The 12029-nt window shown below is 57.5% G+C and overlaps 1 protein-coding gene across 1 annotated transcript in view; it reads right to left on the bottom strand.

Moving 5' to 3' along the window:
* NOL10 (nucleolar protein 10) overlaps positions 1 to 12029 on the bottom strand; it is a 67841-nt gene that overhangs the window by 33263 nt on the left and 22549 nt on the right. Inside the window, exon 13 of the mRNA XM_004686440.2 lies at positions 11346 to 11398. Coding sequence (XP_004686497.1) covers positions 11346 to 11398 — 53 coding nt within the window. The remainder of the gene's footprint in view (positions 1 to 11345; positions 11399 to 12029) is intronic.

The following is a 12029-nucleotide window of genomic DNA, read 5'->3' as shown; positions in this document are numbered from 1 at the left end:
CAAGAGCCAACCAGGTCGGCATTTCTGACAGCACCGCTGGGCTTCAGAACAGAGGCAGCAGGGGCTTGAGGAAACGCAGGAGGAGCTCGCCGCCCGGCGCGGGCACACTAACGCACACGCACGCACACACGCACGCAACGGGTGGGCAAGAGGAGCTGGCGCCATGAAACTACAGACCCCTTTCGGCGAAGTCGCCGGAAACCCACGCGACAGACACAGCGCCCGGCCCCCTGCCTCTCCCTGTGGAGCACACGCTCCACGCCTCTCCTCTCTGATACTTCCAACTTCTCCTGCAGGTACTGGAATGTCAGAAAGTTTCTGGGGAACCAAAGTAACAGCTCACTGAAAACGGAGGCTTTTGCAGCTGGGGACGTACGGGCTGAGTTTAGCAGCGCTCAGACCTGCAAGCCGAGTGAACCAAGCAGTCCTGCCGGGTCCGGGGAGGGGGACAGTCAGTCTCGAGCGAGCCGCAAAATCTTCTCCCAACACCTTGCAATTCCCTCAGGCAACAGATCTCTCTTGGGTACTCAAAACCGAGTGATGGCTAACCTCAACCATTCTAATTGGAGGAGGAATAAAAAGCTTTACATTTCTGTCTGCACGTGAAGTGACTGGAGCAGCCCTCAGATGCCCCCTCCTTTCAATTCCCAAGGAAAACAACTGCACATGGTCTCAATCTTCTTCAGGGTCCAGTCAGTTAAGCAGGAAAAACATGTTTCCTTCAGGCCCGATCGCTCCCTGCCGAAGAGCCAGCCAGGCCACGGTGCCCCGGCCCCCCCACCCCCACCCCATCCCCTCGGCGCTGAGCCGGGTGTCCCCATTCACAGCCAGCCCTCAGCTACAGTGCCACAAGCCTCTACTTCCAGCTGTCCGTCTAACCCCGGGCCTGGCGCTCTGTCTGCCAGCCCCCTACCCCCAGGGGTGCTGAGGGCGCGGCCAGCTTCATCAGTGAGCAGGGCTCTGTGTTTTTGATCTGCACCTGGCAACGAGCACTCGTCCGGATCTTGTTTTGCCGTCCGATTCCTGCCAAGAGCCCCGCAGGTGGCTTCAGTGTTGTCTCAATCACCACGCCAGTGGTTTCCTGGTTCTGGCCCGTTTCCTTGCAGGCAAAGGCATTTCCTAACACTTTTTCAGCATAGTCTGGTTCTATGTAAAAACTAAGGCTGTCCGAGTTGCAAAATATCTAGGAATGGAAACGCCGCAGAAAAAGAGTAAAGCTTTAAAAAACTGCCAAAGTGCAGGTTATGCACGGTGCTAGTGCTGTTTTGGAGCAGAGAGGCGCCACCCCAGGTCGCCGTGCTGACCCCGGGGCACGCGCAGAACAAGCAATCTGAGGCCAGGCTTACAGCGAGCCCGGAAAGGCTGCCCTTTCCCCCCAAAGAGAGCCCAGGGCTGCTACAGCTGCGAAGTGGGCGAAGAGGGGACGAGAACCCAGCTTGGACTCTCAGCTGAACCAAAGGTCGCCAGGCACGAAGCAGGCCCCCGCGGAGCATCCAGCCCCCAGTCGGGCGCCAACAACCCCAGGGGCTGCGCGGGGCCCTCCACACGGACCACACCGAGGTCCGAGCGGGACCGAGGGCGCGCGTGTGAGCAGGGTGCGGGCGATGACACGCGCACGGCTCCCCACCGCCACAGCCATGCTGAGAGCCCCCAGACCCCTCCTCAGTCCCTGCTCCAACCAGGCCACCTGCAGAGTCTCCCACACTCGGCCGGTCGCACCCCTGCCTGTGGCCGGGCGAGGCAACGTGCTACTTGAAACAAAACCCGGACTCTGGCCCAGGTTGAGTTCAAGCTCAGGGTCTCCTCCCGCTGCTCCTCCCCTGCCCTGCCCACCCTGGGGAAAGCGCCTCGTCCCAGGCCGCGCAGATGGAGGCCGAGCGTCCTGTCGGAACTACCCTGCAGCCCCACTTCTTGCCCTCCTGCCTCTGATCCTTCATAAACGAGGAGGCCCCGAGGCCCCTTCTGAAATAGTCCTGGCTACGGCAGGAATGAGCGCAGGCCCGAGGAAGGTGCCAAGTATGTGCCTGTCCACGAATGGCGTCTCCCACAGTACTCGGTCGACAAGAGTCGACTAAGCCATCCAGCCCATCAAGATAAAAACGGCACATGCACACACACACACACACGCACACACACGCACACACCATCCACGCATTTTCTTCAGGGGCCAATATAAAAAGAAATGATACTGAGAGCTGGGAACAGCGAGACGCCACCACGCCATCAGAGCAGCGAAGATGCAAAGCGCTGAAGCAGCGAGCCCGCTCCTCACCACCCAGGCAGCGGAGCGGCAGAGCTCTGCTCCAGACAGCCCTGAACACTCGAGCAGGCCGTCACGACCGCCGGGACCGAGAGGACTGCCCATCCAGGTGCCCAGACAGCCGGACGCCAGAGCGTTCAGCAGCAACAAAAGTAAATGCGCCGTCAGCCACACGAGGACCAGGAGGGGTCTTGACGGTAGACGAGGTGAACTGAGTCCATCTGAAAGCGCTACAAACCGCATAATCCCATGCTGGAAAAGGCAAATCCATGGAGCCAGGAAAAAACAAGTGGTCGCCAGGGCTCGGGGGAGGGTGAGGCTGCTCCGCCGGGGCCGTGCAAGCCCCAGGAGGCACCACGGAGAGGGCCCTCACTGCCTCCTACTCCTGCGCTTGCGTCCCCACAAGAACCAGGTCTGCTCCTCGAGACGGCAAGCCCGTGACACAAGCCCGACCTATGCCCACTGGCGACCAAGCACGGCTCATTCAGCAATTCTCAGCAGCCACCTCCTAGAGTCGCTGAAAGTGAGATACAGACCAAGCCACCTCCGCCCTCCAGGTGAGGGGAAATGCGGACGAGATGGGTCAATACGTGTCCTCGTGTTTCTTTGCGCATGTGCAGAAGAAACTTTGGCCCAGCTTTGACAACGAAGTGCTGGCAAATTCGTCTTCATACCAGTGTGTCTGAGGGGTGCTTACGGAGGTGGGGGCAGCGGGCAGCGAGGACGACACGTGCCGGCCTCAGTTTCCAGTCAAGCACGTGGGCGCTGAGGGGAGGCCAACTCCAGGGATTTGAAACGCGACTAGCAGTGATGGCGGGCGAATCCTGGAGCTTTCTTATTTGGGTACAAGCTGGGCCTTTTGAAAGGCTGTAGTCCAAATTTCTGGCCCATCTGCATAATCTGCCTTCTACTTAACTCTCTCTCTCTCTCACACACACACACACACACACACATCCCAGGGGATGGGATATTCATGGTTCACGTGGGCATACCCAGACGGGTACCCACGCCTGGCATGCATGGCCGCTGCGCCGAGAGCCTCCCCGGCAGGGCCACAGCGCTGCCTGCAGCTCCCGCGCCCACAGACGGGAGCAGAGATCAGCGCGGTAGGCGCCAAGATGGAGGAGAGCTCGCCCTGGTGAACACCTGACGCCAAAGCATCTGGCAGGGCGGCAGTGATGGCAGCGTGTAGCTGTTTAGACAGAAACACCACCGACACGCCGACACAGTGAAGCGCGCCTCATGTATGAGCAAACGGGACCTGTGGAAGTGACACGCACTTTACCTACTCAGAGCTAAAATTAACTTCTGAAATGTGACAGGATGCTCAGAAAATTACTTCCTGAGTGGCACACATTAATGCCTTCTGTGTGTCCGCTCTCCTTGTGACCCCATAAATTGTGATGGGAAACGGGGAGGATTTCCTTTGTTGAGAAAAACGCCACCGACACCAGGTTACACCGCAGAGTGTTTAGATTAAAATAGGAAGCCCACATTTCCCCTTTGCAAAGGCGCAAACAGCTTGTTTGCATCAAACAGAAGACTTAATTGGCCACCTGACATGTGTGCCTTACTTCCCACTTCAAAGTTATAAATACATCACCGACAGCGACGGAGCACCATGCCTTATAAAGCGATTTTATGTACAAGCCCAAATGCAGTCAGGCCAGGTCTGTGTGCGCCGGGGCTTGCAAGGACAGACCTCAGAGATGCGCCAGCCCAGCGCCCCTCCCTTTCTGTCAGTCAGGAGAGTAGCGAGGACACGCGGGTGCAGAACGTCGCAGCGCTCACGCTCTGCCCAACGCCTCGGTTAGCTGACCTTCACTCTTAGGTCCTTTGCCTTTCATGTCTTTCCCTTCCAGATCTTTCTTACAGACTTGTCTGTAAAACACTTTTGTGGCGAACAAAATTAATCACATGTTCCATTTGTGTTACCATGAACGGAGACGTCTAGTCATCTGGCTCTGGATCCAGGGTAAGTGAGTGTAGCTCAGAGCCGCCATCTCCTCCCTCTCGGGGGCCGAGGCTGGCTTATCCCTCGGCCTCCCCGGCCGGACAGCTCTCCCTGTCCCTGCATGCTCAGTGACGAAACCTCCGCCACAGTCCAAGTCCCGTCATTTTACCTAACATGTGGCGCTATTGTTCATGGTCTTAAACTTCTCCTGCATCTTAAAACGAGCCTCCTCTAGATGGTGCCTGATTACAGCTCCCGAACTCTTTCCTGAGCTTTCTCTGACCCCAAGCTCAAGGATTGCTCAAAGAACACTCACTACGTGAGGCGCGCGGGACGGCCCCTGTCCAGCAGCGCCGTGTCCCCCCCTCGCAGCCACACGTGCCAGCACCAGCGTCCCGCGCGCGCTCTCCCTGATCTCAGCTGCTTACACCTCCCAGATCTTTCTACTGAAGCATCTGCCGAGCCCCGTCTCACCCATGTGGAACTCGCTAACTGCTCCCACGCTGACCACTGTGTTTAGTGTTTCTGAAGCGTCATTTCACTGCCGTAACCTCTTACACAAAGATCAAGCCCGGAAGCAAAGCAGGTAAGACTAAAGAGCGTGTCCCCAGAACTGAAGAGGTCCTCAGCCTGTCAGAGAGCACACAGGTCAGCGGCTGGAGGGCGCTGGGTGACCCGCCTCACCGGCCCTGTCACCCTGCCGCGTGCGGCCCCGCCTCACCGAAGCCCGTGTCTGACAGGCGCGGCCCGCCATGCAGGGCCTCGGACAGCTGCCAGAAGTCCACAGGTTCGCGCAGGCTCCCGGAGGGCGCCCTTCACCTCAACACAGCACAAAGAGTAACCGAGTGACTGCTGTCTTCTACTGCCCAGGAACGCCAGGCCAGCAGCTTCCCTGAAGTCCCGGCAGAGGCGGAGTCAGATCGGAGGCGCCGCCGCGGGAGGCCCTTCCACCTCAACTTTAGCCCAGGACAGACGAGGCGCAGGGCACGGAACGGAACTCTCACCCGAGAGCCTCCCTGCTCTTCACCGCAACTAAGAGCTTGCTCACAGGGTCGCACTGCAGTTCCACTCTGATCATGAGCCACGGACACATGCCCACATGCAACAACATCCCTGACTCGCGGACTGCAGCTGGGCTTCTCCCACCCTGGCAGTTGAGCATTAAAAAATGACTATCAGTTACTTTCATATTCACACACAAAACCTACCTTTCAAGGATCTGAGAGTTATAATGACATGAAATGAAATTCACTTTTTAAAACTCAGGCTTCTTATTTCAGCCACTTCATCACTGATTTCTGGTATAAGTAAGAGCAACATCAATGATATTCAACGGTTCTTAATGTGCATTTTGTATGACCTGTTAGAATGCACGATCCCAAATCACACTTCAGAACTCATCTTTGTTCACACCATCTGTCACAACTGCTCCAGTGAATCTGCTTTCTTCACGGTCACGAGCTTCCACACGGCCCGTGCCCTTGGGTCCCCTGAGTTTTGCTCAGTGAGAGAAAGTGTAACAGTGACAATCAGCTGCACGCCTACTATGCCAGACACCATCCTTAGGACACTGTTCCTCTTCTGTGATTCAAGAAGAGTCAGATGGGATCGTTAGTTCGCCCAAGGCCATAAAATCTGGAGGCAGCAAAGCTCGCGTTAAGTCAGGCAGGCCTCACTCCAAACCCAAGCTCTTCCCATTATGCAACCAGAATGAAGACGTGCCTGCTGGACTCACCGACTTACCATTAGGCCGCGGGCCAGTGACTCCATTCCTGAGCTATGCATTAAGATGGGGGGACCTCGACCTTCCCTTTCTGCTCTAATGTTCTGTGCTTCAAACGCTTCCCCGATCCTTTACATCACGATGAGAAATTCCATCAGCTGGAAGTTTCAGCAACACGCTCGGCAACCTGTTCAGTCTGTTTCCTCTTGTGCCGCCTCTGGATGCTGGCTAACTGCCAAGGAGATAGTTACTCCGCACCTGGCACCACCTCCCTGAAGGAAGAGTAAGCTGCCGGGTGCTACGCGGCGCTGACACACGCTGCCGCCGCTGACTGCGCTCTGCTTACCAGGACATTTCGAAATCACGTTTCCTCTTTAGAATTCCTCCTGTCTAGGGCTCTATGTGGACATGGCTTAGTCAGAGTCATTCAACATACAGTCCTGAGCCAGAGTTTCTCACGTGGAGAACTCACGAAAGGTCAATGAGCGCGCAGTGAGCGGTCCCTGGCGGCGCAGCGCGGAGAAGCTGGCCACAGCCGCTGCAGCACGAGCTCAACGCCAGCCGGGGTGGCCACAGGGCGCGGCAGACCTCTCCTGGCCCCCCGCTGCTCCCTCAGCAGTGTTTCGGGGGACCCGCCTGTCCTGCTCCCCATTCTGCCTCTGGGGAATCCTCTCACTGCCGCTGCACCTGGTCTGTCCCCCAGTTCTGTGTGCACAAATAAGTAAATCTTCAAAAGCCAAATGTCCTTACTTTCTCTTTTCGTATTTCTCCAGAAAAAAGCTCAGCCTCGACAGTCGCGCACGTCTGCTTGGGCAGGCACCACCTCAGGGCGCGCGGGCGCGCGCGGGCGCGCGGCTGCGGCTCCGCGAGACAGGGCGGCTGCCTACGCTGCCACAGAGCAGGGGCGGCGCTTAGCCGGAGGCGAGTAGCGTCTCGTTGGTGCCCACGTGCCAGCAGAAATGGGCAAGTGCACAAGGTGAGCCTGGTGTCAGCACAGCTGCAGGCCCTGCAAGCCAGCCCCGGTCCAGCCATGGACTCGTCGCGCAGGGCTCCCCAGATTAGTCCTGAGGCCCCACGTCTGCTCTACGCGTGCTCGGCACAGTGGCTGCTTTCTACAGAGGCGCAGGGACGGGTGCAGGTGTGGGGGCGGGGGGAGGGGCAACCGTGGAGAAGACAGACCTGTGTCCGCGTCCGTGTTCCGTGTTCCCATGGGAAAGGCACCTGCGCGAGGAGGCGGGCGCGCCGCTGGCTGAGGTGAGCAGTGACTTTCCTCGGGGGAACTGTCTGTTACATTTCTCCAAATTTGGCTAAGAATGATGCGCACTGGTCTGGCTTACATGCCTTTGTGAGCACGTGTGTGAGGTTTGATGCTTTCGACTCCCAGTCATCTCTATGTAGACAGTTTTGTGGGTTTAAGAGTTCTGCTGGGTTAAGTCAACTGCTACTTCCAAACAGAAGCAGTACGGACTATAAATAACCTTCATTTTTTAAAAAGATTTATTTATTGATTTATTTATGCACACAGAACTGGGGTACAGGCCCGAGGTGCAGGGGCGGTAAGAGGACTCACCAGAGACAGAGTGGGGAGCTGAACAGGCCGACTGAGGAAGTCCACCGCTGAGGACTTTAAAAAGCGGGCGGGTCAGGAGCGGTCTGCCGGGCCCTGTGGTCACCTCCGGGGAGGGGATCGAACTCGTGCTGAAGTGGGTTTCGCTTCTCAGTGCTGCACTTTAACCTGCTGCGCTTTAACCTGCCGCGCCACCAGGGAGGGCCGTAACCCTTCCTATTTCAACTGTCCCATTCGCAGGTACTTAGGCTCTGAGAGCACTTTCTAAATTTAAGGTGTAACTTGAAATTAAGCAGTAAATATTAAAATGTTTGTTTTTTATTTATGGCAAGTAACAAAAATATTTCAATAAACACAAGATAATATTTTCTCCCCTCAAATGTGATGCCTACGCAAGTCGGGTTGATGACACAGCATGTTAACACTGCTGCTTAAATCTGTATGTTTAAACAAAGCAACCACACTTCCTGGCTTTATTCTTCTAAATCAGCATCTTAAATAGAAAGTGATTTATTTTCCTCAAGTCTCCACATTTATTCACACCCCCAGCGAGAAGCTGTTGGAGCAGCAAGAGTGACCCAGAGCTTGCAGACGCACTGTGGGGGTACTCCCCTCAGACGCCTCTGGAGTCAGCATCAACCGTGCCAGCTGTGCTTCTGGGCTCGGGGTGGTGCCACAGGGGCCCTGGGCTCCCTTTGAGGGCACAGAGTTGCCGAAGGTTCTAATTATAAAGAACCTAAGATTAAATTCTATTTCAGGGGAAACCCAAACTTGAAAACTATTCCTGGCACTAGCGGGAAAAACTGCCACTGAATCAAACCTTGGACTTTAAAAAGCAAGCAAAGCCGGAGGGCACAGGGGAGCGCCGAGGGCGCGGGAGCGGGCTGCCCGCCGCCACGTGGTGCGGAGACTGGCAGGCGCCGGGACGTGGCAGGGGCGAAGCAGGCGCCGCGCTTCCTCCAGACAGAGCATGTTCGCGCTCCCAGGGAGGACAGCCCGCCACGGAGGGCAAAGGGCCGCGTGGAGGACAGCACGCGGTCTTCCTTGCACCCCGGGGCCACGCGGGGAAGGCGGAGTCTCGTACCCGACTGGTAGGTGCGACCGCCAAGCTCCGGCCAGACTCCCCCCTGGCGGGCATCACCCACTAAAATCACACTTCGCTAGCTCTGTCGCCCCAACAAATCCGTAGGCCACACGTCACGTGGTGAGTTTGGCAGAATCTTCCGGAAAGCGGCAGGCTGTCAGAGCCTGGGCTCTCGCGGCGCTGAGGACTGGCACGGGAGCAGGTTCAGGAAGACGGCAGTTTTAGGAAGCGCCGCCCAGCAGGCAGGGGACACCCGGCCGTCTCGGCACAGAGCTCCGCTGAGCCCGAGCTGGGGCTCCCGCCACGTGCCGGTCCCCGGGAGTGGTGGCCGTGGGCTTCCCACAGCTTTCTGCTGTGAAACCAGAAGACCAGCCCTCCAAGGGGAAAGCGTTCCCGCCGCCTGCTGCCATCCAGCCCCTCACGTGCGCTGCCTAACGTCCCCCTGGGACAGCCCTCGCGGCCTCCCTACCCACGAGACAGAAGAGGACAACGGGCCTGCCACAATTCTAAGATTATCCAAGTACCACAAGTCAGGCAATGAGATGTGCAGAGCTGAAGATGTCTTAGGTTGTTGCTTTAAGCCTTGATACTGACATTGTAACATTAATTCAAGAAACCAGAAGAGAAATTTGCATCTAAAATCCGATTTCATCCTAACTGAAAACTACACCCAAAAAGTAATACTATCAAGGGGGAAGTGGGTGGCTATTAGTTTCCTAGACTTTGTAACACTTGGAATAAATAGGAAGAACGTACATTGTTTGTGTAACGAAAATGTCTGTGTGCTTAATCCTTTTAAAGGCTATTCTGTAAAACCAGAACGATGCTAAAAGAAAAATAACATTGAAAATTCTTCTACCTCCTCCTGGGCTGGGCCTCCTGGCCACACACTTGCACAACCAGGTTGTCATTCTTGGTACTTTCCTCTCGTGGCCCCCCAGCCCCCACAGTCAAGCACCAAGCCCATCTTACAACCTCAGCCCTTCAATCCCCTCCCTCTGCCGCAGGCCTCAGGGAGTAGAAGGCCCTGCCTGCGCCCCCCTGCCCACGCTCCCGCACACCCTCCGGCCTAGTGGGCAGGCGCTACAATCCAAGGCTTCGGCACCTTCAGTCACTGACTGAGAAGCAAGTGCAGGCCGCAGCCCCGACAGAAAGATGAAGAGAACCCCACTCCTGGGGTTTGGGCGAGCGGGCACCCCTTCTGCAGAGGCTGCCCGGGGACAGCGGCCCAGGCTGGCATTTTCTGGCGGGGCGCGCTTCCCTCCGTGAGTGTCTCAAGCGTGCAAGTCGGCGACTCAAGAACTAACTCTGAAGTTATGGCCTGCTGGTCAGCCCTCCCTCAAATTACCCCGGGACCCGGAAAGCTCCAACTACGCCAAAGTGGGGACTAGCACCGCCCGCTCCTGGACCACACGGCCTGTCCCGGTGGCAGTCGGCGCGGCCCTGCCAAAGCAGAGGCGACCCTACCACTCACCCACGGCCTCAGCGCTCCCTCCCCTGGCCAGCCTGGCCCTCGGGCCTCCCCCGCCCCCCCCACCTCCGGAGCATGCTGCCCCTAATGGCTACACCCACCTGGACCCCCTCCACTCCATACCCACCGCTCCCTGTCGGTGCCCCTGCCCGCCTCAGGTCTCCCCAGGAGCAGCTTCTGGGAGGCTCCTCTGCGTACCGCCCTCCGGCGCGTCTCGTGTTCCGACCACACTCGTGTTCCGGCGCTGCTGCGCCACCCTCGCGCGACTCTTGGGACCGGGGCTGTGCCACCCCGGGGGCAAATTCACCACACAAATGAAGACAGGGGTGGGCCGGGAGTGGCAGCTGGGCCGCGGGGCGGGGTAGCCACGAGCCAGGGCAACGGGAAAGCCTGCCTGAGCGCCTGGACTGCTCTCCCCACCCAAGACACCTCGATGTGTTTCCACACGTATCAGTTTCCCGATACCACAGAAAGTCAACACCAACTGGAACAATTTGGGGTGGGGGCACCGAGGATGAGGAGCGGTATACTCACCGTAGAACTATTTCCAAAAACCATCATAAAATCAAACATGTTCACAGCCCGAGGCTGACAGTGGTCCTGGGGGACTGCCACCCCCTGCCCCCGCCACAGTTCTGCTTTTACCGCCTTCAACCCCCATTCTCTCTCCCCGTATCTCAGGAGAGAGCGGCGCCTGCCGGCTGCCCGGCAGCAGAAGGCCGGTGCCGCACTAAGCGGCTCTCTAGTGAAGAGCTCTGCTTCCCGGCGCCTTTCCGGAAAGGTTAGCGGTGAGGAGGCAAGTTCTGAGGACCACAGACCCCCGCAGCTCCTACTGCAAGGGCTACAAAGCCCCCTGCAACAGAGCAGATGTGGGAAGCGCTGCTTCACTGTCTCCAGGGAGCGAGGACGGGTCACTGAGTCCGCGGTCGGTTCACACAAGCCCCAGCACACCGGTCTAAAATGCAGACTCTGGGGCCCTCCCTGGGGGCGCAGCGGGTGACAGCGCAGCACTGAGAAGCTAAAGCCACTGCAGCACAAGTACGATCCCCACCCTGGAGGTGACCACAAGGCGCGGCAGACCTCTCCTGACCCCCGCTGCTCCCCTCAGCAGTGTGCTTCGTCGATCTGCCTGTTCTGCTCCCCGCTCTGTCTCTGCGGAAGCCTCTCACCCTCTCCATCTCTGGCCTGTACCCCAGTTCTGTATGAATAAATAAATAAATCTTAAAAAAAAAATGCAGACTCTTTGCTGATCCTATTTTTGCCTGATGCCTGCTGGCCTTACTCACTGGGATGTAATAGATGCCCATCTTCGAGGTTTCGTTGGCAGTGAGAAGCATTCCTAAAAATAAACACAGTGACAAAGGTGAGTGGGGTGGGGGAGGCAAAGCATCCTCCCCCATCTGTTTATTTCTCAAACGCGGAGATGCTCAGAACAAGGCAGAGAGCCAGGAGGCGGGCGCAGCCCCTTCCCCAGACCGGACACCTCAGCGCGCAGACAGACCGCCCGTCTGCAAAGGCTCAGCCTGCACGAGCTCAGTGAGGCAAGCAAAGGGCAGCTCGCTCACCAGGGCCGAGGCCTGCACACACCTGCCACCCCCCTATCCCCCCACATGCTGACGCTCTAGACAGAGGGGCGCCGTCTCAGTGACTGTACACAGGTATTGCAAGGGGGTCACCAGGCTGGAAGCGGACAGGGAAGCAGCGGACAGCAGCTGTCATCTATGAACCTGTCACTCTTAGGTACAAAGAGAAATGTCTGTTTTGCTCTTGCTTCTTTGTCATCTTCAGAGATGCTTTGAAGCAGCTCCTCAACCCGAGGGCCTGTTCCAGAAGGATGCCCTTTAAGGAAGATGGACAGAGCAGCCTGGCAGCCCCGACAGCTCGCTGAGCACACACGTCCTACCGTGGGGGTACACGCACCAACACCCTGAAACAGGGGCCATGGTCAGTCCTGGTCTGCAGGTTAAAAA

The sequence above is a fragment of the Condylura cristata genome, unplaced genomic scaffold (assembly GCF_000260355.1).
Source record: "Condylura cristata isolate star-nosed mole 26May11 unplaced genomic scaffold, ConCri1.0 scaffold00020, whole genome shotgun sequence".
Classification (NCBI taxonomy): domain Eukaryota; kingdom Metazoa; phylum Chordata; class Mammalia; order Eulipotyphla; family Talpidae; genus Condylura; species Condylura cristata.
Note: the sequence above shows the minus strand (reverse complement) of the source record. Positions and strands in the feature narration are given on the sequence as shown.